This window comes from Macrotis lagotis, chromosome 7 (genome assembly GCF_037893015.1).
Source record: "Macrotis lagotis isolate mMagLag1 chromosome 7, bilby.v1.9.chrom.fasta, whole genome shotgun sequence".
NCBI lineage: Eukaryota > Metazoa > Chordata > Mammalia > Peramelemorphia > Peramelidae > Macrotis > Macrotis lagotis.
In genome coordinates, this window is record NC_133664.1 from 203,105,869 (window position 1) to 203,133,403 (window position 27,535).

A 27,535-nucleotide genomic window follows, 5' to 3' on the forward strand; every position below is an offset into this window, starting at 1 on the left:
ATCTGACTGTATAAGTTCCTGATGATATATAAAGTATATAAATTCCTTTGATAGTCATGAAAAGGTCTTTAAAACCAAGAATCTTATTTTATCTTCTCATTTTCTACTCCCATCTATAATTTCTATCATTCAGTAATACTGATTTACTTGCTTTTCCTCATATATGACATCCATTGACTGTCTTCAAATGCCTGACTTCCAGGCAGCTAGAATAATAGATAGAGGATTAGATCTGGAGTCAGGAATGCCTGAATTCAATCACAGTAGTCAAGAGAATATTAAAAGATAAATATGAGTGAGAAATCACAGGGAACTAAAAAGGGTTAAGCTCTTTATGATAGTATATGGAGAGATGATATATGTAACTCTTCAGAACTTAATCATCACCAGGGGCCTTTGAGAAAATCTAATTAGATAGAGAACCTGAGTGTGATTCTGTTATTTTTTTTGATAATCTCAAAAAAGAAGATTGGAATGGGTAGGAAAACAATGAGAGAGGAGAGAGGAAAAAACTGGGAGAGAATTATCTTACAAAAATAGGGCTTGTATTAGTTTATACAATGAAAAGGACAGTGGGGGAAATGGGGGAGTGAACAATTTTAAAATCTATTCTCATCTGAAATGTTTCAAGATTGGGGTGAGAGGAAGAACACATAGTTGGATACAGAAATTCATCTAACCCAAAAGGGCAGTAAGAGAGAAATAAATGTATATCTGGGAATAAGGGGAAAGAAGGTACCTGAAGGTAGGTAGTGGTCAGAGGCAAAAGAGAATCTTAAAGGTTATGGTTTCTAAGTGAGAAATTAGGGTTTTTGAAGGACTGTCAGCATCTGTCTGCCTGTCTGTCTGTCTGTCTGTCTGTCTGTCTATCTATCTGTTTGTCTGTCTGTCTGTCTATCTGAAAGTAATTAAGACAGAATAGGAAGAATATGAGTAAGGTACTGGATTTATTGAGAACAAAGGGAAAAATTGTGGTGAGTAGATAACAGATTAGAGAAGGAAAGAGCATAAATAGTATCTTTTTGCCAAGAAAATCTCAAATGGTGTCCCCAAAAGTCAGACACCACTGAAATGATATAACACCAACAGAAACAATAAGAAAAGATAACGGTTATCAGAATTTAGATTAAATTGGTTTGAATGAACCTTGTAAAAGCCGAAATTACAAAATACATTTTATAGGAGAGTTTGGAAAGGCAATACGGAAAAATTGATATTCTAATTCTACCTCCACAACCAGTGATTTGGGGATATGAGTGAAATTGTAACTGGTTCTAAAAAGAGTGGCTAGGGAAATTAATGTTCTTCTAGTTCCCTAGTCTTATCAGCTAGGTGTCATCCTCAACTCATTGTCTTTCATCCTGTTGCCAAGGCTGATCATTTTTACCTTCAGAATATCTCTTCTATACTATCCTCCCCTCGACATTATCATCACCCTGTTGTAGGTTCTTGTACACAACCCTGGAATTTAAAGTCTCTAGTAGTTGAAATATGAAGGCCAACCTACCTAAAAATAATTCTATTGAATAAAAAACTATATTTCTTCTGTAAGCAAATGTTATGGTATTGAGGTAATGATCAGTGATTTTTCTGGGTAGACACAGCAATTCCAATTCTCAATGGCTATTCCTCTTTCCAAGAACTGTCACAACAGCCCCTTGAAGATCTCCCAAGTTGGGTTTGAAGCACAGCATAAATTCTGTTTACAGATGTTCTTTCTTATTTGGAACAGGAATCTAATTGCAAGAAACTCTGAACTTTGACATTTTGTACTGACAAAAGGAAATGAAAGCTAGAAATACTTAGCTAGGGTAGCTAGGTAGCTGGCTTGGTTAACTGATATCCAAAACATAGTAATGGTCTATTTAGTTGAAAATACAGCCATGGATGGGAAATGTGATTTATGTGTGCTGTTTGACAGAGGAGGGAAATGCTTGGGTAATTGTCATTTTAATTTTTAACCCAGTCTATCTTACACTTCCTTGGAGATTGAGATTTGTTTTGTACCTGCAAACATTATTTGCAATAGTCTAATATCTTTTTTTTAACTTAGTCTATTAGACTTAGTCAATTTTTGCTCACCAAATAGCTTCTAAATCTATTCCAGAGCTGCATACTAGAGTATACAGCTGACACTAAGTAACACCACGCTTAATAATTCTTTTAACTAGATTTTCTTGATTTCTTTTTTGACCCCATTAAATTCCTTTTTCATAAAAATAATTACAGAAATATATGAATATAGAAAAGCTTTAGTCATCTAATAATGCAATAAAAAGAACAAGTCACTGATAAGGGAGTATACCTGGAAAGGGAGAGATAAATAGAGTATGAAAAGAATTCAGTTGTGCTTTCTGTAGGGACATAGTGTGGTTCTTTTCTCTTTTACTTACTGGAGTAATATAAAAATGGCATTATGCTTGTGGACAGAACACCTAGGTTTCTATCTCAAACATTTCCTATTTTTATGACTTTGAAAAATGTTACTTCCTCCCTTGAACCCTCAGTTTCCTCATTTGTTAAATAACTATACTAATACTTCCACCATACATCCAACTTTCTTGGGAAACTTGGGATCAGTGAGGAGGTTTTGCAATTTCCTGAAAGTGCTCTCTGTATTTTTGGTTCTAACATGTTCATCTGGACTGTTTGCCCCAGATATATAGACTGAGGCAAATTCTTAAAAGTGTTGAGCACACTGAAATATAGGTGAATAGGGAGGAGAAGCTATTCCATCACAGCCCCATAAAACTAAATATAACCTATTTGTTGCCCCCAAATTCTTAGGTTGCTAGGATAAGAACATTTGGAGGACCTCCTTGTCCATGAAAAAGAATCTTTCTTTGACCTAGACTTTTCTCTGAATCCTGTCCTTTAAAATGATGAATACTTTGGTAAACATACATCTTCCTGTCTCAATGAAATCACAGGTCTATTTTTTTCATACCAACTTTCTATAAGTGTTGGTATATTACTACGAGACATAGAATATAACTGTCTCCAAAGAATTAAAAATAAGTGTCAAACTGAGCGTAGTGGGGAAGTGCATGGTGGTGGTGGGGGAAATCACATGTTTATATACACATATACTTATATACATACATAAATATTCAGAATCTCTGAAGAACAGATTTGTTTTGTTTAAAGAAATCATGGCCAAAGTGGAAAGAAGGATCTAATGTTCTTGCTATGCAGAGTTGAGTGAGCAGGAGACCTCTATGGGATGTAAGGTAGCGAGAATAAGGGAGTGAAGACCAGGACTCACCTTCACTCCAATCCCAATGCTCTGAGAGTTCTATGACAACAAAAAGGGGCTCATGCTGTTTTAGTGGAGCAGCAGCATTAAGGGTCTTAGCACTGACTTTTCAAAGGGAAGTCCCATCAGGACTGAAACAAAAGAGAAAATATACTCCTAAAGAACCCCCCAAAATAAAAAGTTCTCCAGCTCTGGTCTATCTTCTACCTCATCCTGGGGTTACCTCAGCTATGAGGGGAGCTTTTCCAATGAGGGACTCTGAAGAAGAAAAGGAGTGAAAGATGTTATATGATTGTATCATATAACAAAGATATTGTATCATACAACAAATTGTATGATAGGGGGAAAAACAATGGACTGGTCAACATGTGATTATTAGTAGTAACTTAGAGCGTTCCACTGAACTCTCATGACATCAGTAGAAGCCAAGGAATGCTTCTAGCCTGATGGATAATATCCTCAGTAGAAACTTAGGGGAGGACATTTACAATAGTTGCACGGGATGACAGATAGTTATGAGTTGAAATCTGCCTCATTGGAGGGAACTCTTGAACTGATATGATCTCATCTATTTGAGCATATACCATACAGTACTTTTTTTTTTGTTACGTCTTTGCAAGGCAAATGGGGTTAAGTGGCTTGCCGAAGGCCACACAGCTAGGTAATTATTAAGTGTCTGAGGCTGGATTTGAACTCAGGTACTCCTAACTCCAGGGCTGGTGTTCTATCCACTGTGCTACCTAGCTGCCCCTATACAGTACTGTTTTGAGAAAAACTTTCTAAGTTTTAAAGTGCTATATAAATTATCATCATTGTTGTTATTACATTTTTATCACTGTATATATATATATTATACACACACACACATATATATGTATGTATATATATATATATATATATATATATATATATATATATCCAGACATTTATAGATTTTCACCTGGAAATATTTTTAATTTTCCATTTTAAATTATTAGGAGAATTTAAAGGTTGTTAAAAGTATAATGGAGGCCATTGGAGGGTGTGTGTGATAGGACATGAAAAGGAAGCAAAAGGAGGTCATTTGAATGCTTCATTGGATCCACTTTACTATACTTTAATGAATACTAGATCTCAGTTCTTTTCCTGCTAATAAAATTTCTGGCATGCAGTAGGCATTTAACAAGGGCTAATTAACTATCTTATTGACTGAACTTCATTCAAATGTGAGTCACTTCTCATCCATCCATTTATTTGCCACTGAATGAATATGGGAGAGAAATCATTTCCACAGTATTCAGAATATTATCAAAAGTCCTGTTTCCTCCTTGATCAGGCCATGGGCTGATGACTTTCCTGGAAAAGAGTGAGAAGGATGCCTTTGCACAACATTCCCCTCAGTATAATTAACATAAAATGCTTGTCAAGCTATCATTTGTTTGATGTCATGGTCTTCCAATATGAAGGACACCACCAACAACTTTGTTCACATCTGTATTCCTTATATTTCAGATAATAAATAAAGTAAATATGGCCTTTCCATAAGCACTGGGTTTGCCAACCTACTATGCTGATTGGACTCATATATGCTCATTAGTATAAGCTAATAATAAGAAAATCATAATAAGGGAGCACAGACTATTACTAATGGTAATGGTCATTTTGACTTGGACATGATTTTTTTAAATTGTCTACTTTTCTTGGCAAATTAGATCTTTATCAGATTCTCAAAATTCATGGACAGCTTGCTATTCTACCATTTTGTACTTAAATTTTGCATTATCACTCAGAATCAATATAGATTTGTCCTGATGAATTTATAAGAAGAAATATTCCTAGGAGAATCAGCAGAAGAACTCAGAGGAATTCATAATTTTTAATCAATAAGCATATATATATATATATATATATGCTCTAAGCATATATAATATAAGCTCTAATTTTTCAAATTGCTTCTTTATGAATTAATAATGCCAACTGTGACTCAATAGGGAAACTTCTTAGGTTCCCATAAAAATTCCTTGTAGAATCCCTTTCCTATTTTGAGTCTAGGGATACATTTGCTAATTGATAATAATAAATTCAAGCATATGTCCTGACAAGAATGTCTGGCCAAAGCAGAAAACTATCCTAGGTTCTCTTTTGTCCTAATCAGCAATTGGGAGAGGGGCAAAGTTTTGTTTAGAGTTGAGCAGGGGATTAACAAGAACTAATTATAGCTGTTTTTCCTAAAGTTCATCTCTGATGATGTCACTCTCTTGTTCAAGAAATGTTAGCAGCTTCCCATTGATTCTAGGATGAAATACAAATGCTTTTATCATTTAAAACCCTTCCCATATACCTCTAGTCTCTCAGTAGGTTGAGACTATTTCAGACTACTTCTCCTAAAGCTTCTTATACTTTGTTCAAATAGTTCTACTTGCTGCCTCTTCTTGTACATAGCATTCCTTTGACCCTCTTATTACTGTCCCTTGGAATCCTTAGTTCCTTTTAAAGTTCTCCTCTTTCAAAAAGTCTTCCAGAATCCCCAGGTTATCAGTGTGTTCAATAAATATCTGTTACTTAATTTAGATGTGACTTCCACAAAGAAGATTCAAATCTGTGAAATAAAATCCATTGGATTTTGAATTCAAATTCTTAGCCACTATGGATGGAGTGTTCTAGAGTCTTCATAGAATACTGGCACCTCTGGTGTGAGAACTTGCTGAGTCCTTTTCAGGGCTGCTCATCCACTTGTGGTGTCTACCTGTCAGCTCTCAGCTGTGGCTCTAAGAAGCTGTAGCATGTAGCAGTGACCACACCCCAGTTAAACTATCTCAGCAGCCAGGCTAAAACAGGTTGAGGGTTGCTGTTAGACCTTAAACATGTCATTGAGTATGGGGTACCAAGAATGTAAAGATTTCTCTCAACAGAATGAGTGGATGAGAACAATTTGTTCCAAGGACCATGTATACAACTGAAGCAGGTATTGTGGCATACTTACAGTTTAGGCAGACATTGAAGAAGTCAAAGTCATTCATCACAACTTGGGCAAATATTGCTAGTCATCTTGACTTCAGTCTTGCCTCAAGGAATAATTAGTGGTGCAGTGGAAAGAATACAGGCCTTGGAGTCAGGAGGATGGGAGTTTGAATCTGACCTCAGACACTGAACACTTACTAGATTTGTGATCTTGGGTAAGTTACATAACACTGATTTCCTCACATCCAGGGCCATCTCCAGTCATCCTAATTCCTATTTGGCCATTGAATCCAGATGGCTCCCGGAGAAAGTGAGACTGGTGACAGCACAGTATCCCCCTCATTCAAATCTAATTCATGTGCTTGTCATGGCCTCACCTCCCTGATGTCATGGTCTTCTTCAGGGATTTAGGAGAAACATCATCATCAGTCTTGCCACAGAACCTTGATGACCCTGAAAGAGAGAGATTGACAATTTTTTTGCAAATATGTCTCACTTATATCTAATTTCCATGAAAGTCACCACATCACCCCATGATGTCATTGGTCCTCTTTAAAAACAAAGGATGAACAACAATATTTATTTTGTATACATCCTATAATTTCTTATTTGCAGAAATGCTATATCCCCTGATACAGTGCAAATAAAAATCCCCAACACCAAGCACAATGCCTTGAATCTTGTAGGTACTTAATTAATACTTGTTGAGTGATTGCTAGTTTTTTTTAAGGTTTACACATAATTTAAATGCATTTTTATTACATCCTCTTAACAAATCATACTAGATAGATACTATAGGTAGATGATTATGCTATTTAATTCACTTCAGCAAGCATTTATTAAGCACCTAATATATGCTAGTTCTAAACACTGGAGATACAAATTAGAGAATAAAATCAGTCCCTGCCCTCAAGGACTTACTATCTCTTCAAAATATTTTTAAAAATATTCATTAAGGGGTGGCTAGGTGGCACAGTGGATAGAGCACTGGCCCTGGAGTCAGGAGTACTGGAGTTCAGATACTTAATCATTGCCTAGCTGTGTGACCTTGGGTAAGCTACTTAACCCCATTTGCCTTGCAAAAACCTAAAACAAAAAACAAAAAAAATCATTAAAAATTGAATTCCAAATTCTCTTTCTCCTCCTACACCCTCCTTCACATATTGAGAAGGCAAGAAATATGATATCTTTTTTTATGTGAGGTCATACAAAACATATTTCTTTATTAACCCTATTGCAGAAACAACAATCAATAAAAGCAAGAAACAAAGATAATGGAAAAAAGGCATGCCACTCAGAGGTCTTCACTTCTTTTTTTGGAGATGGATAGCATTTTTCATCATAAATATTTTGGAATGGTCTTGGATTGTATTTATTATAAATGTATGTATTGATCAGAGTGACTAAGTCTTTTAGTTGATACACTTTTAGTTGTTACAATATTACTATCACTATGTTCTGGTTCTAATCACTTCATTTTATATCTGTTGATATAAGTTTTTCCAAATTTTTTGGAAACTATCCTGGTTTTCATTTCTTATAGCACAATAGTGTTCTCTAATAATCACATGTGACAAAATATTCAGCCATAGTCCAATTAATGAGCCTTCCCTCAATTTGCAATTCTTTGCCACCTCAAAAAGAACTAATTTTTCTTTTTTTACATTTTGGTCCTTCCCCCTTTTTTTTGAGCTTTTAGGATATAGACCTGGTGGGAATATGCTGGGTCAAGGAATATGTATAGTTCCAAATTGTTCTCTAGTACATTTGGACCAGTTCACAACTCCACCAATAGTTTATTAGAACCTCTACTTTTCCATATTCCCTCCAGCATTGATCATTTTTTTGTTATGTTAGCCAATCTAATAGGGATGTGGTGGTACTTCAGAGTTATTTTAATTTGTATTTCTCTAATCAATTGTGATTTAGAACATTTTATATAATGATAGTTTTGATCTCTTTTGAAAATTTCCTTTGTATTTCCTTTGCCTATTTATTAATAGATAAATGGTTTTTAGTTTTTTTTAATTTGGTTCAGTTTCCTATATATTTAAGAAATTAGGTCTTTATTAGATAAAATTGCTACAAAAATCTTACTCCTGTTTTTTTTTCCTTCTAATTTTGACATCATTGATTTTGTTTTTGCAAAACATTTTTAAGTAATCAAAATTATTCATTTTATTTTCTGTGATCCTATCTTGTTTCCTCATAAACTCTTCCCTTGTTCATAGATCTAGTAGGTACTTTTTCCCCATGCTTTCCCAATTTGCTTATGATGGTTTATGCCTAAATTATTTAACCATGTTGTCCTTAGTTTGGTTTATTTTGTGAGCTGTTGGACTGTGCCTATTTTCTGCCAAACTACTCTCAAATATTTCCAGCAATTCTCATCAATTGATGAGTTCTGACAACAAAAACTTGGAACTTTGGGTGTATCAAACAATTGACATATCATGTATCTAACCTGTTCCACTGATTGTTCTATTGTTATGTTTCTCAGCCAGTACCAGATTGATTATTTTCATGATTGCTGCTTAGTTTGAAATTTAGTACTGTTAGGATGCCTTCCTTCACATTCTTTCTTTGATTTCCTTTATAATAATATTGATTGTTCATTCTTCCAAATCAGTTTTGTAATGATTTCTTTCTAGTTCTTGATATTTTTACTGGTGTGGCATTGAATAAGCAAATTAATTTAGCTAGAATTGTCATTTTATTATATTGACTCAGCCTATGTATGAATAATTGATGTTTTCCCAATTGTTTAGAACTATTTTAGTGAAGTGTTTTTTAATGATGTTCATATAGTTCTTGAGTTTATCTTAGCAGGAAGACTCCCAAATATTTTATATCATCTGCAGTTTTTAAAATCTACAGTTTTTTTCGATCTCTTCCTGATAGATTTTGTTGGTAAGAGCTTACAATCTAATAGGAAGATATCACAAAAAGACAACAAAAATAGGGGAGAAAGAGAGGAAATGAAAGACAGAAGTTACTTCATGAGGATATGATGATTTTCAACTAGCATCAAAGGATCACAGTGGTGCAAAATGTTTGGACTGTTTGGACTGAGAGCCCTCTGAGTCTTCTTTAAATGGAGGCTTTGGGAAGAGTTTTTTGTTCTGCCCTCTAACAATCACGGACAGAGGCAATTGAGGGTTCTGATGATATGTGTGAAAACCAAAGTTGATGAAATATCCAAGATGATGAGTTTTCTTTTTTCCTGGGAACAAGATGGTGAAGTCAAATGCAAAGAGAACAACTAATGAGAAATGATACAGTAATCATTCTAAATGAAAAGAGCAGAAAAAAGACCTTGACTATGGGTTTTCTAAACTCTACATTTATAGCACAATGTTGCCATGTAGGAAAATATGATTTTGAATATTCTGACTCTATTCCTCATGTCTTATATTTTTATACCACACTTCTTCATAGAATATACAGAGTAGTTCTATGGAAAAACACTTTAATAGTGGGGATGCATGGCAAAATCACTGTATTTGTCCCTGCACCAGTTGGCTTTTTCTCATTTTGTGCTTTATGTCAGTGTTTATGTGGCTCAAGAAATGTTCAAGTGATAGACATCACACAGTATTGGTCAATGAACTTGACTTTGAGTCCTGGGAAAATTCTAGAAGGGATCATTAAAGAGGCAAACATCTAAAAAGGGAACTAATGATTACAAAGAATTCATATGACTTTATCTAGAGAACATCATATGAAATTAGCCTCGTTTCTTTTTTTTGAAAGGATTACTAAACTAGCAAAGAGGATAGTGCTGTGGATAGAGATGATTTAGGTTTTTCACAAGACTTTTGATTAAGTTTCTAATACTGTTTTTTGGTGGAAAAGTTGGAGAAATAAAGGTTAAATGATACTAGCAATTAATTTCATAAATGATTGAAAGGGCAGACTCAACAAAAGAATGGTTCAGTGTCAACCTGGCAGGAAATTTCTAGTGGAATATGCTAGGGAATCTGTGCTTTGGTCCAGGGGAGTTTAACATTTTTATCAATGACTTAGATAAAAGTATAGGGGACATGATCACATTTTCACAGGACACAAAGATGGCACACAGTGCTAATGATGGATGACAAATTCCATATCCAAAAGGTCCTTGAGGAGTTAGGACTGAATCTAATAAGGTGGAATTAAAAAATATGCCATCTAGGTTTTATGTTGGCAGTATTTGCAGAAGATTGTCTTCACTGATAGAGTATCACAAATGTGCTACACTTCAAGTATGTTAATAAGCAGATAGGTGGTGTGTTGGTTAGAACACTGGGTCTGAAATCAGGAAGATTCATCTCCATGAGTTCAAGTCTGTCCTCAGACACTTATTAGCTCCATGACTTTGGACAAGTCACTTAATCCTGTTTCCCTCAGATTTTTCACCTATAAAATGAACTAGGAAAGGAAATGGCAAACAGATCCAGTTTCTTTGCAAAGAAAATCCCAATTAGGGTCACATGACTGAAAAATGACAGAACTGTGACTGTATTCTATGAAGGAGAAGTTGATCTCAAACTGACTCCAATTCTGGAGGACTCATGATGGAGCATGCTGGCCAATACTAATTAGAGAAGTAATGAACTCAGAGTAAAGGCAATTTTTTAACATAGTTAATTTAGAAATTTGTTTTGCTTGTATATATACATATATATATGTATATATACATATATGTTTGCAATAGGTTTTGATGAAGCAGTTAGATGGGACAGTGGCTGAATACTGGGACAGGAATCAGGGAGTGGTAATAGTAGCAGTGAAGAGCAAAGAAAAAAACAAAAAATAACTCAGAAGAAAACAATGTGAAAAGAGCTACAAGTGTAATTTTTAATGGAAAAAGCTATAGTGAAATATAAAAATACTTATGTGAACCAGGATAAATAAGAATTCCTAAAAGGTATCTAGAAAAATTAAGAATCCCAGAAAATCAATTAAGAAAAGAAATGATAGTGTGAAAATCTGAGTGAAAACTGGCCTCAGAGACTTTCTAACCATAGCTATCTCAGTTTCCTCATCTGTCAAATAGGGATTATAATAGCATCCTCCTCTCAGAGTTACTAAGAGGATCAAATACAACTTAACACAATGTGAGGCACTTTCTCAGTGAAGATAGGGGAAAGTAGGAGCTGAAAATAAAATAAAATTGAAATAAAAAAGAAAAGATCAGGGATCTAAGGGAATTGTAAATTCCATATGAGTCAGCAATGTAATATGGCATTAAGAGATTCTCTCCAGGAATAGCAATTCTACAGTACATCTATATTCTGCTGAAGAATATCCAGAGTAAGATAATCAGTTTGGTGAAGGATCTTGAGTACACAATATAAGAGGATCAGTTGAAGTATACAGGTACATTGGCCTGGAATTGAGAAAACTCAAGGTGGGTTATGATAGCCATCTTTAAATATTTGAAGGAGTATCCTATGGAGGAGGAATTTGCTTTATTCTCCTTGACTCTAGAAGGTTAAATCAGGATAAATGAGTGCAATTTATGCAGGCAAATTTAGGCTAGAAGACAAGGGAAACTTCCAAACTTTAACAGCTATTCACAATGGCTGAACTGTCTTGAGAAGGTGATAGTAGATGGTAGTAAATGCTTCTTCCTTCAAGATTCTTAAATATAATTGATGGACATGTTATAGTGAAGAAGATTCCATTTAGTCCAATTCGTGAAGGTCTGTCCAAACTTTCAACTTCTAGGGTTCTATGATCTGTTTCTCAGCTTTGAGGATTTTTTTAAAATGTGAAACAAGATGCATCAGTATTAGGAAAAGAGTTGATTAAATCACACCTCTAGGAAACAGAAACAAAAACTGTTAGCTAATGCTTTGAAAGAACATGATTTCAAACTTGTCTTTAAAAAAGGAAAACTGGAAAGCGAAGAGTCAAAGAGATAAGACTGATTTCAAATGGGGAATTTGATTTATAGGATAACCTTCTTTCAAGATGATTAATAAGACTTCACATTCTTTTGCTGAAAAAATTTTCATTATCTACTTTGAAGGCAGGATGCAAACAGTAAAAAAATAATTTAGTTTATTTTTGAATACTTATTTGGTTTAATTCTTCTAAAACAATAATCAAATGATCTGCTTTGTTTCATTCAAACTAATAATGTTAAACAATTTCAAAATATAAAATAAATTGATGCACAAAGATTCAAACAAATATTTCAAAGAACATTTCCACAACTATACCATATAGACATTTCTAAACATCCACTTATGTACTCTTTCTTTCCAACCCACTATATTCTTTGAAGTTTCTTCTGAGAAAGAGAAGGAATTAGGGGAAATGTCAGTTATTCAGTTACCCATTTGAAGGAATTGATTTCAGTTTCATCAGGAATCCAGTACTTCTTTCTTTGTAAAAAAAAAAAGAATAAAAAGAGAGAGAAAAAAAATTTAGAAAAACCAACCAATACAACTGAGACTGATAGTTTATATACTATTCTGCAGCTATTCCTCCACTTTTACAAAAAAGGGAGAGTGAGATTGATTCTCCTTAAAATGTTTTCTTTATTATAAAAAAGAGCTCAATCAACAAACTGATCATATTTGACTATATATGAAGTATTCTTTACCTTTAGTTTTCTATATCAGTACTGAAAGGAAAGAAATACATTTCATTATAGCTTTTCCATTACCAAGACTGATCATGTCACAAGTGTGAGTTCTTTTATCTTTTAATTTTTATCATTTACAGTATTGTTATAATTGTAAATATTCATCTGTTTTCTTTTTTTGCATCAATTCATATGATTTCTTATGTTTCTCTAGTAATTCATATTCAATAGTTCTTACTGTACATTCCATTACATCCAAAGACAGAAATTTCTTCTGATTTCAATATAATAGATAACAGAAAAAGGCTATGTAAAGCAAATCTACTTAAAATGGAAACTTGTATTATATGTTGAATGGTGAAAGAAAGTCTGATTGGGAGTTGAACTTGAAAATTGAAATGAAAATGAGTTAAATTTTTATCTTTCACAAAATTAAAGTTCCAACTGAAATGCACACAAACTCTTAGATCAAAGAAAAATAAGCAAATTCTAATATTTTTAGTATAGTTTTCCCAACAAAATTATAGGATAATATCATATCATGCAGTTCTATTAGACTCTAAGTTCCTTAGGGCAAAGAATATTTTTTTCTTGTATGCTAAGCACAATCCCTGTGACATAGTAATCATTTAATAAATAATTATTGAATAAGTGATATTCCTCTCTTCATATCTGAGTCTTTTTAGCATGATCATAAAGATGGTCATTGGTACCAAAATAATAGAAATCTTCATTAGTTTTCCTAATATTTAAATTTTGAAATAATTCTCCTTTGAAGTTCTTGTCAAAATTATAGACCAACATTGACAGGATGAGAGATAATGATTGGAATAGACACTAACTTAATCAGAGATACATATTTGAGTAGGGACTGAGCTTATCAGTAATTAGATTATACTGCATATTTTTATACTATGTCCATTTTTACCTCCCTTTGTAGTGAAAGGGATTGTTGGTGTGGGAGTATTAAGTAAACCTTTATCACCTGGTGTCTTCTAGCACTGGAGAATTGTAGAATTGTTTTACTGATTGATTGGAGAGTGCCATAGGAGTGGGAGCAGATCAGGGACTGGACCAGGGACTGGGGAGGATATTTAAGCACTAGTATTTATTTAATAAATGGAGAACTCGGAGAACTTTCCATCATTATCTCCCACCTATTCAACGTTGGTCTGGGGAAAGGATAAGGTAGCTGGCAGGGACATAACAGAGCGGTATTGCAAATAGAGAACGAGTGTAGGAGTCAGGAAGATGTGGGTTAAATTCCTGCCTTAAACACATATTGTTTGTTTGGCTCTGGTCAATCTCCCATTGATACAGGAATTATTGTAATATTACACATTGCAGAACAGCTGCTGAGGTACATTTGCAAAAGGTCTTAAAGGAAGGGAAGGATTTTAATACCTATTGAAGGTTTTAGAGGAAGAGTGTGATAAGGAAGAGGGGAGGACAGACCTGAACTGAGAGAGGAAAAAAAATGAAATATTAAGGTAGAAAGATGATCATAGTCAACAGAGAAATCATGTTGAGACCATTGTTTTGAAGATTTAGATTTTTTTCAGCAATGAGCCCTAATTTTATGCTTTTTCATGAAAAGGCAATAACTAAAATGTTATACTGGAAGAATGCAAGCTTTGGAAGTCTCACCAACTATACAAGACTGAAAGTATGCACCTCCTAACTGAGGCATCAGGGTGGTATGGTATATAGAATTGGAAAGACCCAAGTTTGAAACCAGACTCAGATACATCTTAGTTGTTTGATACTTGGGAAGTCACTTAATTCCTTTCTGTCTCAGTTTCCTCAACATGAAGTGGTCATAATAGTAATAAACACTTCCCAGGGTTCTTATGAGTAGCAAATGAGATTATATTTGTAAAATGTTTAGTACAGTTTCTGGCAGCTTAGTCTGTACTTAATAAATTCTTCCTTCCTTCCTTCCTTCCTTCCTTCCTTCCTTCCTTCCTTCCTTCCTTCCTTCCTTCCTTCCTTCCTTTCTTCCTGCTTATGGACTATATGTCATCCTAGCCAATCACTGATGTGATCACTGATGCCTATTGATGGGCATTTTAATCACAGCTCATGAAGGTGGTTGACTAGAGTCATAGAGCACTGTATATAGTTGAAGAGGTACCCACACCAATGAAACTGTACATTCTTTGACTATTACAGAAAGAAGTAGAGATATTAGTCAGGGTTTAAATTTGATAGGGAAATAAATAGCAAGGGTAACTTTATGGGTAATATAAAGCAAATGCTGGACAGCAGATAATAATTGGATATATAGCCAAAGATATTTAATTAGGGTATCTAGGTTTTTACTAGAGGCAGCTAAATGGCTCAATGGATTAGAGAGTTGGACCTGGAGTCAGGAAGACCTGAGTTTGAATCCAACCTCAGATATTAATTGCTGTGTGACCCTGGCCAAGTCATTTAATCCCATTTAGCTTAATTCATAGAAGGAAATGGAAAACTATTTCAGTCTCTTTGCCAAGAAAACCCCATAGATCATAATATTTTACTATGGTACGTGAAGTCAAAAAGAATTGGACACAACAGAATGATTGAACAACAGGTGTTTACTATTTTGAGTCTTCTATAAACAAGAAGTACAGAATAAAATCTGTTGTAATTATAGTATATGAAGTTATAGTGGAGGATGTGCTGTTAAGTAGATCATGCATTATATTTTTGCTTCTGTGAGAAATCTACATCTGAATAATGTGATTTTTTTTTTGTTGTTTTACTTAAATAATTTTTCAGTGTGAACCTTTTTGGGTTTTTTTTTGGCAAATATACTGGAGTGGTTTACCATTTCCCTCTCCAGATGAGGAAACTGAGGCAAACAGGATTAAGTGACTTGCCCAGCATTACATACAACTAGTACGTTTTTGAAGTCATATTTGAACTCAGGAAAATGAGTTTTTCTGATTCTAGGCTCTTTAAAAAATGAACTTAGTAGCACTCTATCCACTGTACCAACCTAGCTGCCTTTCACTAATGTGAATTAGTGGTCTATTAATCACTAATGGGCCTATGCACCATTTGCTTGGGGTCAGCCACCATAACATGAGTATAATATCTGGAACCTGTGGTATGTAGTAAATGTTTAAGAACCAAGTGAAAAAAAATGCACTCATGACATACTTTTAAATATAACATTTTTTCTCCATTTCTTTTTAAACTCTAGAAAACAACAAAATAAATCAAGTCCTAATTTGAAACACTTTTATATTTCCAAAATATAAATGTTCACCTTGAAAATTTAACAATTAGCTTCACAAACCAGTGAAAGCTGGCTCAAGCATTCCCCCTACCTTTTAAACATTTTTAATACCTTAAATGACCAAGATATCATTCTATATTTATGGTATAGGGCATGTTGCCTTCCTTTCCTTCTTTTTTATTATTTGTTTTGCAAGGCAATGGGTTTAAGGGACTTGCCCAAGGTCAACCAGCTAGATTAAGTTTCTGAGTTCAAATTTGAACTCAGGTCCTCCTGACTCCAGGGCTAGTGCTCTAGCTACTACACCACCTAGCTACATCCCTTCCTTCTTTACTTGCAAATCATAAGGGGTGATTTCAGGCTAGGCTTCAGGAAAGTTAGTTAGATCAACTCTAAGACAGTAACTATATGTTTTCCAAAATACCTTTTATCAGTAATGACATCAGGCATTTTGGATTGCATTTAGATGAAGTGTCATAGTTGGTTTTTAAGGAGTATTATACTGTCTGAGGATAGTTGTGATTTCAAATATACTAATTCTTTAAGACATAATATGAAAAGGTTTTTGGGCACCTCAACTTCTCTCTCTCTCTCTCTCTCTCTCTCTCCCTGGATCAGAACTTGATGATTTCTTTTATTTGATTTCTCTCTCTCTCTTTTTTGTCCCATTTAGGATGACTCCTCCATGTTCTTCCAATTTGGCCCATCAATTGAACAGCAAGCATCTGTAATGCTCAACATCATGGAGGAGTATGATTGGTACATCTTTTCCATCGTCACCACCTACTTCCCAGGATACCAAGACTTTGTTAACAAAGTCCGCAGCACAATTGAAAACAGTTTTGTGGGTTGGGAGTTAGAGGAAGTCCTATTGCTTGACATGTCCCTAGATGATGGGGATTCCAAGATCCAGAACCAGCTGAAGAAACTTCAAAGTCCCATCATTCTTCTTTACTGCACTAAGGAAGAAGCTACCTATATTTTTGAAGTGGCTAACTCTGTAGGGCTAACTGGCTATGGCTATACGTGGATTGTACCTAGTCTGGTAGCAGGAGATACAGACACTGTGCCTGCAGAGTTTCCCACTGGGCTCATCTCTGTCTCATATGATGAGTGGGATTATGGCCTTCCTGCTAGGGTGAGGGATGGGATTGCCATAATCACCACGGCTGCTTCTGACATGCTATCTGAACACAGCTTCATTCCCGAACCTAAGAGCAGCTGTTACAACACCCATGAGAAAAGAATCTACCAATCCAACATGCTAAATAGGTAAGAGTGTGGAGCAAGATGAAATCAGAGGGTGGAGGAAGGGCTGGGTTTCAAAAACTGTGAATTGAATGGTGCAGAATTTCAGAAAACAGTGAGAATTGCAGGACAAGGTAGCAGTGGGTTGGAGGCTGGTGACTGGGCTGAGGGCCTAGAACAATGAATGGTGGGGGTGATTCTGATCCAAATTGTGCTTCTTTGTGTTTCTGTTCCAAGTGTCCTTGGTTGTTGGTGTAGCAGTATACCCCAAGTAGGAGGAGACGAGAGAAGGCCAATCCACTGTTTCCTCTGGAATGCCACATATGATGGGTGAATGGTGAGCAGGTGATGCATAGGTCTGTGGGCATGCCAACAGTATTCTCCCCTCACAAAATGGGCTGGATTATGGGGATGCCAGTATTTCCCCCACTGAAGCAGGCTACAGTGGCAGCAGTCTGTTTGGTTGCTTCTAAGAACTGGGTCCCCTGCTTTCACCATAGCAAAGCAAGTCCTGAGAATGGTCACATTCACTTGGTATAATCTTCTAAAAGTAGAAAACAAATGACAATCCTTATTGGGACTGTTGTGTGGTACAATGGAGGGTATACTCTTGAAAGGTAAGAAATCATGTAGATCATATTGAGTAGGATCCTTGTAGTCCTGCTGGGCTCCATTATTTCTGCTCACTGACCCCATACAAATGCGTTAGAAATTTGACCCCAGCTAAATTCAGAGCTTGTGCTTATTCTAGAATATTGACATAGTCAGTGATAAGTTTCCATGACACAAATACTATCTATACCTCAAGACAGATTCTTTCCCCATCACTGGATATCTTGGTTGGAATAATTCATCATGGTATCCTTTGTGGCTATCCTATCTGATACTTCTTGCAAAGTAGAACTATAATTTACCTATGACATAATTCTGTGGTTTTTTTTTTAATTCTATAGAGTTTGTTACCTTTTTTGGCTCTTCATATGGGTTCAGGATATTACACACACACACACACACACACACACACACACACACACACACACACACTTTTTTAAAAACCTAAATATAAATAAAAAATTTTTCAGGAAATTCCAAAGTAGATGTAACCAAATAACATAAAGGACACATGTGTATATTACTTTAAAGGCTACAGATATGGTGAAGCTGTTTCTTTTTAAACCTCTGAATACAGAAATCAAAGGCTTCAGATACCCTGTTTCCCATTTTGTTTCACAAGCCCTTACTGTGGACTTATTCTACCAAACTCTCACTAACATTGATAGGACAGATTCACAGAGAGCAAGCTACCTTTCTTCTCAAGGTGTGAGGGCTAATTCTTGAGAGGTTGGTGTTTTTAATATTTTAGTTCACAGGTAACCTTTCCAGGTGTTCCTCACTATTAATCAACCAGCTAACATCTATTGGCTTTTGCAAACAGATATTTAATTAGAAGGTACATCATGTATAGAAGTACAGAGATGTCACTCCTCCCCCAACTGAGAGCACACTCTCCCCTGGGAAATTGGTTGGTATAAAAATATTTTCTCCACTCTAACCCTGCTCACTCTTTCCATCCTACTTAGTGTCCCAAAGTTCTTATTGTAGTTTTAAACTTTTAACTATTAAAATGTATATTTTCACTAAGATTTTTTTATACACAAGGATCCTGGGGAGAAAAGACCATAACTTGGAGCCCAGAGTTACCAAAACACATATGCAGAGAATGTAAATAAGTGATTGGGTGGTAACTCCTAGTCTGGAAATTCTTTAGTTTTTTTCCTCTCTCTTCTTAAAGAGTCTCAGCTAATTCACTTCTGGGTGTGGTGTAACTCACAGTCAAGTTGTTTCCTTCTAGGCTTGTAGGACAAAGCTTGTGCTTTGATGTTTCAGTTGGTTTATTCCTAGCCTGGGTCAAGCAATATACCATTCAGACTTGGCTTCTCAGTGGCTACTGGCAGACTGCTACTAATTCTGATGGCTGGATCTCTGATCACTCCCAAAGATCATACTTGATCTCTGGCCCATTCATCCAAGAACAGGAAAGAAAAAACCTGGGAGATCAAAGAAGCAAAGTCATCATATAGTTTGCAGACATCCAGCAGCTGAGATTAGGCAGCTGCAGATACTGCCAACTCACACCATCCAAACCCTAGCAGAGGGTAACAGCATGCCTAACCATATCAGTACTTTAATCTTTCTGGGCTTAGGTTGTTGGGACTGGTACTCTTTTTAAAAAGTCCAAAGTCTTGATCAAAAAGTCAAGAAGGATAGTCATAATGAAAACATGTTGAAGATAAAACCACTGCAAATAGTTGATTTATAAGCATATCGTTCTTCACTAATGACCTGCAGCAGGTATATGTATATCTCTCTATCCATCAGTCTATCTATAGATAGATATATGTGTTGTTTTAGTTGCTGGGAAGGGGAGGTCCTTCACTCTTCAGACTTTGGTATCTGGGGGCTACTTAGAGTGAACCTCTCAAGGATCAGATGATATCAGGGGTCAATGCTGCAACAAGGACCTCTCCCTCTTCTCAGAATATTAGCAGCTTTGGGGACACATTTTTATAGGCCAGATGTTGGCACATTGTTACATCTTTATCAGATCCATATGGTTGTTGACCAAATCATGTTTATTTCATGCATTGTTTTTGAGGAAATCTTCATGGCAAGTGGAATTTCATGTGTTTTATATGAATTCCAAATTCATGATGCAGGTGAGTACTTGAAGAAATTGACTTCTTTTGTCACTCAAAGAACATTAAAGATTAAAAATGACAGATGTTTCAACCTCCAAAAGGGGCTTTAAAATTGTATTACTTCCATTCTTTGTGACCAAGGAACAACATGATATTATCAGCCCGGAATCCTTATGAATTACATCTCTGTAGCACTACCAGCCAGATTTAGTGATGTTTGAACATTTAGCTAGATATATAGTTTGTATGCTCTTGTTGCAAAATATTTTTCTTGGTATTGGTAAATGTGGCACATTTATTTCTCCTTTAGGTAAACATAGTACAAAAACTCACCATTGCCTGAATCATACTGAGTTTTTGACTCCCCATTGAGAATATAATTTGATTGAACATGATAAGGAATTTCTTATCCCATATATCTCCATGTGAAGGTTTTTATTAGAACCTGAGGGTGGTCTGAAAGAGCTTTTATATCAGATAATATAAAACTGTTTTGGAAATGATTAGGTCAAATGTCCAGAATCATCTTTATCCCCTTGAGCAAGGAGAGAATTATTAGCTGTTAGTAGGTATGTTGTCTTTATTTTCACTTTATAACTTCCTCAGGGACCAATTAATGATTATTTTCTCTTCTAGTGTGTTCTCTAAAGCTGTATATAAGTCTATTTATGTCACTTAAATGATGGTGCATCTTCTAGTTACTTCAGGGTTCTCTTTTCATATAAGGGTCCAATATTTCTACTTTTTCTTTAACTCTCCCTTTGAAATTAGCAGAAAGAGAAAATGCTGTTCAGGATGTTTTAATTTTATTTTGACACATATTTAAAGTATCTTTTTGTTGATTATTTTCTTATAGTATTCTGCATTAATATTAACATTATATTTGTTACCTGGGCAGCTAAGTGACACTTGGAATAAAGAACACCTAAGTTTGAATCCTGTCTCAGACAGGATTCTGTGATTCTGGGCAAGTCACTTAACCTCCCTGCCTTAATTTTTTTTAATCTGTAAGATGGGGATAATAAAAGTTTATAATAATAGCATAAAATCTTTTAGGGTTTTTGTGAAGATCAAATGAGATGACATGTAAAGAATTTAAAAAACATTAAAGCCAAAATAGGTGACAGTTCTTCTTCTTCTTCTTCTTCTTCTTCTTCTTCTTCTTCTTCTTCTTCTTCTTCTTCTTCTTCTTCTTGTTATTATTACATTTAAAATCATCTGTCATTCTTATCTTGTGAGATTTTATTCTTTTTCCCCCCACTTATTTTTCAATATCCTGTTATCTAACTGAATCTCATCATTCAACTCAATCTCCTGTACTGAAGAATTAGCTACATTCTATTCCTTCACCAAGGTATCCCCAGACCATGTCCTAGTCCTTCTTCTCTTTGCTCTGTCTAAGCCAACCCATTTTTGTTGATGAACTCATCAGCTCCCATAGGTCCAATTATCTTCTCTTTGCAGGTGGCTCTCATAACTAACAATGGTCTCTTTCATGAGCTCTAACTTCACATTACAGGTGGTCTGTAATCTCCAGTTAAGTATATTAGAGTCATAGTAATTTCATTGTGCCCAAAATGTAATTTACAATCTCCTCAAACCCATCCTACTTTCATATTTCCCTATTTATTTTGAGGACATCTCATTCTTCTGGGTTGGCAGCCTCAAAGTACTCCTAGATTCCTCCTTCCCCATCTCTCTCAATAAAAGATTTCTTTTCTCTTTAATTTTTTGATTAGTTATCTATCCCTCCTTTTACTACTTAACCAGTGAGGAAATTTTGTTAAAAAAGAAAATAAATCTCTCAATACAGCTGTGCATAGTCTATCAAAACAAATTCCCACATGAATCTTGTTTGAAAATTTCTCTGTACTTTAAGTTCATCACATTTCTGCAAGAAGGTGATTGGCATGTTTTCTCTTATTCTTTTGGACTTGTGATTAATGGTTATGTTAATGAGAGAAATCTATAGCTTTCAAAGTTGTTTTTCTCTCAACAGTGTGGTAATCACTGTATTAATTTTTCTCTTACTATCAGTTCAATCCAAATAGCTCTGGAGTAGAGAGAGAGGCTGCTGACATTGAACATATATCCCACCCTCATTTAAATCCAATTCTCTTGCAAATCAAGACATCACCTTTCTGGTGTCATTGGTCCTCTTCAGGAATGAAGGATTAAACAACAATGAATTTCATCCCAATGTCTTTTGGAAAAGTGGAAATCAGTTCCATTTCATTATTTCTTATGGCACAATAATAGCCCATTACACTTATACAGATAAATACAAAACACTCTGCAAACCTTAAATTATTTTATAAACTATTATTATTAGCCTAAATTTGTTTAGGCATTCCCCAATATGAGGATACTCCCATAATTTCAAGGTTCTTGACCACAACAAAAGAGTTACAATAAACATTTTTTGACTTCTATGGAATAGGCTGAATAGTGGTATAGTTGGGTAAAAATGTATGCAAAGTTTGGTAACTTTCTAGGTAGAGTTCCAAATTATTTTCCAGTTTCATATCTAATTATATCTAATCCAAGTATTGTTGAAACTACCTCCATAATATCTCTCTCTTATCTCTCATCAGTCTATTTCTTTAATCTTATGACTCTCACCCTAATTTAAGCTCTTTTTGCCTCCTCCCTGGATTATTGTTCAATAGCTTTCTAATCTCCCTGCTTTCATCTCTTTTCTTATCAATCTTTTCTCCACTTAGCCAATGATTTTTCTCCACTCTCTCTTCAGTGGCTCAAATTGTCTCTAAGATTAAAAAAAGCATTAACTTTGCATTTAAAGTTGCTTAGTTTTCCAGGCTTATTGTCCATCATTTCCTTCACACAATCTACATTTTAGCTAAACAGGACTTTGCTTTTAGTGAAATTCATATCCTCTATGTCTCTCCCTGCTGAAATGTGCTACCCATTCACCTTTGTCTCTTAGCATTCTTCAAGTCTTAACTTTTGTTCTGTCTCCTAGAAGACACTTTCCTTGATTCTCCCAGAGATTAGTATTCTTTACCTTTTCTTTAAACTATCACCTTTATACTTTGTATTTTGTTTTCTGTTTCCCAACTGGAAATGTAGAAACCACCAAGTGCTACCCACTCACCCTCTTTCAATAGAGTGTAACCACATCATCTTATTGAGAATAGATAATGATTTTGGTTTCTTCTCAAAACCTGGACACATTGTTAAAGGCCTGTTGGATTGTGTTGATTGGACTGGGCAGAATCTTCCCATTACTTCAGCATTTGGGTGGTAGGGAGAATATCTTTTGTCTAATTGATGGGATGAAAGGAATTTTGTTAAGGTCTTGTTTAAACAGCTACCAAGAAAACAAAGGTTTTAAAATCTTGAGACTGCTCTCTTCTTCTTAGAACTACTATGAACTGGATTGTTCCCAATGGGAAGCTTATTTGACTTTGCCTAGCCTGGAAAGTGCTAAAAGGTGTAAAAATAAATGAGGGATTGAGTCAATTAGTTCCCAGATAGTGTAGGCAAGAGCTTCTTGGCCATTACCCATTTCACAGTTATTATTAAATGTTTGTTGAATGCTAGTATATGCAAGAGTGCTTACTACAGGTAAACTCATTTTATGTAACAGATATGTTCTGTATGAGTGAATAGGAATATTGCATGTCTTTTTTTATAAATTGAATCATATTTCAAATTCACCAACGTAGCTCACTATTTAAGGAAACTTATGTTGAATTCTTTGTCTACCTTGCTAATTACCATTTTCTGATCACTTCAATTTATCTGTTATACAAGTCTAAATTTTCATATATTGTGCTTAGTGTCTGCTAAATGAAATGGAAGAGCATACAAAAATCACGGGAAACAATAAAAGAACACAGTAAAGCATCAGAAAGAGAGGTAGGCAATGAGGTAAGAATTGGAAGAAAAGACAAGTCTCTTTGAAAAGTCAGTACTTGGGGTGGCTAGGTGGCATAGTGTATAGAGTAACAGCCTTGGAGTCAGGAGTACCTGAGTTCAAATGTGACCTCAGACACTTAATAATTACCTAGCTGTGTGGCCTTGGGAAAGGCACTTAACTCCATTGCCTTAAAAAAACCTAAAAAAAGAAGAGAAGTCAGCACTTGATTATTTAAGGATGTTGTAACCCTTTTTAATCTTTATTTCCTTTCTGTTTCTCATATTATGATGGTGTAGATATAATGGGTGTTTTTTTTAAAATAAAGGTTCTGTTACTTTTCTTTTAAAGTATATAGTATTCTCAAATATGCAATGTTTCTAAAGTTAAATGGTTTTTACTTTGTGATAATATTCCATTCTCTAGTCCTTTTTCTAGATTTCTAAATTGGCCTGTGGGTGTAGAAAAGGGAGGCTTCTGCCCACTGAAGAAATTTAGTGTTGGGTGGAATACTGAGTGTGTGTGTGTGTGCATATGCATGTGCATGTTTTTCTCACTGGTGAAAAAGATGAGGCATTTCCAAAAAAATGATAGTTATGATAATAAAGAGAAAAAAGAAAAAGAACTATCAGAGTAACCTGGCTACCATGATGTTTGTATGGAGCAGGAGGTCTAAGAGTGGCATAAGTAAAGGAAGAATATGAGTTGACAGAAGAAAGAGAGAGGGGAGATAGAATCAAAGGCAAGAGAAGTCACTGCAGCATCAATTTAGGAAGGAGATGACCTGGAGATAGATAGAAAAATATCACCTTTGTTCATTAGAGCAAAGTTAGAGAAGATCTGATCCACTTATTGGTGGCCCTACCTTGTAACAGTCATCTTTGTGAGTTCAAATTTGGTCTCACATACTTACTAGTTGTATGACCCTGAGCAAGTCACTTAATTCTATCTGCCTCAGTTTCTCATTTGTAAAATAATCTGGAGAAGAAAATTGCAAACCACTCCAGTATTTTTGCCAGGAAAGCCCAAATGACGCTCACAAAAAGTCAAACATTAAACAACAGTGACTATGGGAGAAATAGGTAGAGATGTGCATTAGATCCCAGTGACAAAGGTAGAATTAAGGAGGGATGAGGTTTGTAAAAAGAGATTTGAGAGCCCTATCCATGTAAATGATACAATTCCTTTGGGGAGGTAATAAGATGATCACTAAGAGGGAGAAAGGAGAAGAACAATGGAAACAAAATAAATACATAAAACAACATATTTTTTTGGGGGAAGAACTTAACATCTGGGACATCAGGAAAGACTTCTTTAACTGAGTGTAGTCATATATACCTCTAATCCAGCCAGTGGGCATTTCTACTAAATTCAATATCAATTAGGCTAGTTCCTGGGAACAAGAAGCCGTGAATTTGCCTAAAAAGAGAACAAATCAGTTCAGGTCAGAAATGGAGAATATCAAAGTTTCTTTGCCAGTCAGTAGGGAGATCTGACCCATTATTGGAAAGATATGAGACACGGTCTTTAAAAAGAATAGATGGTGGTGTCACATTTGTCCTGTACTTTAAGGTTAATAGGGATTTTAACAGGTAGTTTAGAAGGTAGTGCTCTCCATTCATGGAAAACAACAATCTCTATAAAAGTATAGAAATGAGACATGGAGTGCCATGTGTAAGGACAAAAAATTCAATTTTTCTAGATCAAGGAGTTCTGAAGAGGGGTAGGAAATTGAGATGTAAAGTGTTTTAAATGAGAAACAGAAACATCTTTTAGAGAACCTCTTCCCTTCAACATTAGGAAACCACTAAAGTTAACTGAGTGGTAGAATGATGTGGTCAGATCTGTGCTATGGAATAAACAAGGTCATTAAATTTGGCAAGTGAGAGATTGTTGGTAAACTTATAGAGAATGGCTTCAAATGAATAATAAATGAGGTGGAGGTGAGGAAGAAGATGCATAGAGACAGAGAAGCAAGTATGAACTGACCTTACACCTAGGTTCAAATCCAAAATAAAGTAGAGAGATAGGAATGATATCTTGAGGGGCATAGTAGGGTAAAGTGAAGAATTTCTTGTTTAAAATAGGCATATTGGGGATGTATTTGTTGGTAATAGGTAAGAAGCTTGTAGATAAAGAGATTTAAATGAGAGGGGATTGATGGGAAGGAGGACCTCATCCTGGAAAAAAGGGGAAGGGATGGGATCAAGGGTTTTGGCAAGGAGAAGAGCCACCTCTTCATGGATTAGGAAAAAAAAACACTAATAGTGCATGTGGTGGAGGCAATTTGAGGTATTAAATTGGGGAAAAGAGGTAAGAGTCTTATAGAATCAGTTTTTTTCTTTTTCCCCCCATTCTAAGATAAAGTTTTGGTAGCTAGATGTCACAGAGTATAGACTGCTGGATCTAAAGTCAGAGACTTATTTTCCTGAGTTAAAATCTGGTCTCAGATCTTAATGACTGTATGACTATGAAAAATTCACTTAACCATGTTTGCTTCAGTTTCCTCATATGTAAAATGAACTGGAGAAGGAGATGGCAAACCACTTCAGTGTCTTTGCCAAGGAAACCCCAAATGGGGTCACAAAGATTCAAATCTGACTGAACAAAGACAATAAAGTTAGATTAGGTGGGAGAAGGAAGCCAATTCTGATTGTTTTGGAACTATATAGCCTGATTAAATAGATTATAACTTCCTTTATGGCAGTAATTCTTTCTCATGGTGTTATGGCATAGTGGTCTGAATACCATTAATCGTGAATAGGGACTAGATCTATGATTTTATTGGTTTTTTGAAACTCATAGGTGAGAAAAAATTCTAGTGCAGAGCAGTACCTTTTCTGAAACTTATATTAGAAGAATTTGCTGATATGTCTTAATAATAATTGACATTTACATAACACTTTAAGGTATACAAAGCACTATATATATATATATATATGTAGTTTAATTTGATTCTTACCAAAACACTTAATGAAATGCTATTTATTATTTTCCCATTTGTAACATGAAGTAGTCTTAAGTGGTCTTCCTAGAGTTCTACAGTCAGTCAGAAGTGGATTCAAATTCAGCTCTTCCTGACTACATACATACCTAGAATATGATTTACTTACAACACTCTCTCAGAATTACTGTCAGTAATATGATATCAGTCTGCTCTTGAGAAGAATTCTCCAATGTGTTGTCAGGGCTCAATATGGCTGCATGATTTTTTGGTAAACTTGGAAGAATTGGTATGCATTCAATTTGACTCTAAGAATCAGTTTTTAGGTAATAATGAATCACTGTCACAAAGAAAGCAAATTGACTATATTTTGAAAAAAATGAAGGAAATGGTAGTTGGTAAGGAATAACTACCATTTAACTTTTCAGAACTTTGGAGCTGAAATTCTGTTTATGGCTCATTCTTTTCCTGCAGAGACTGATGGGGTTGGCGTGCCTTAGTTAGTGCCAGGTCCTCTAGCTGTGCAGGCTGGTCACACACGGAGTAACTGCTGCTGACAGATTAGAGATCCCTGCTGCTGAAATCTGTTCACTCTTGTCCAGCTTCCAGCAGCAGCAGCAGGCTGGGAGCTGTTCATCCACCTCCTTTATTGCTCATACTTTCTCTTTCTCATATTTCCTTCCTTCCTTCCTTCCTTCCTTCCTTCCTTCCTTCCTTCCTTCCTTCCTTCCTTCCTTCTCTTTTCTGACCTTAATTTTTAGCTTC

General features: G+C 35.3%; 1 protein-coding gene across 1 annotated transcript in view; it reads left to right on the forward strand.

The window, feature by feature from the left end:
* GRIN2B (glutamate ionotropic receptor NMDA type subunit 2B) overlaps positions 1–27,535 on the forward strand; it is a 446,579-nt gene that overhangs the window by 158,633 nt on the left and 260,411 nt on the right. Inside the window, exon 2 of the mRNA XM_074194545.1 lies at positions 16,673–17,271. Within this exon, the coding sequence (XP_074050646.1) occupies positions 16,673–17,271 (599 nt within the window). The remainder of the gene's footprint in view (positions 1–16,672; positions 17,272–27,535) is intronic.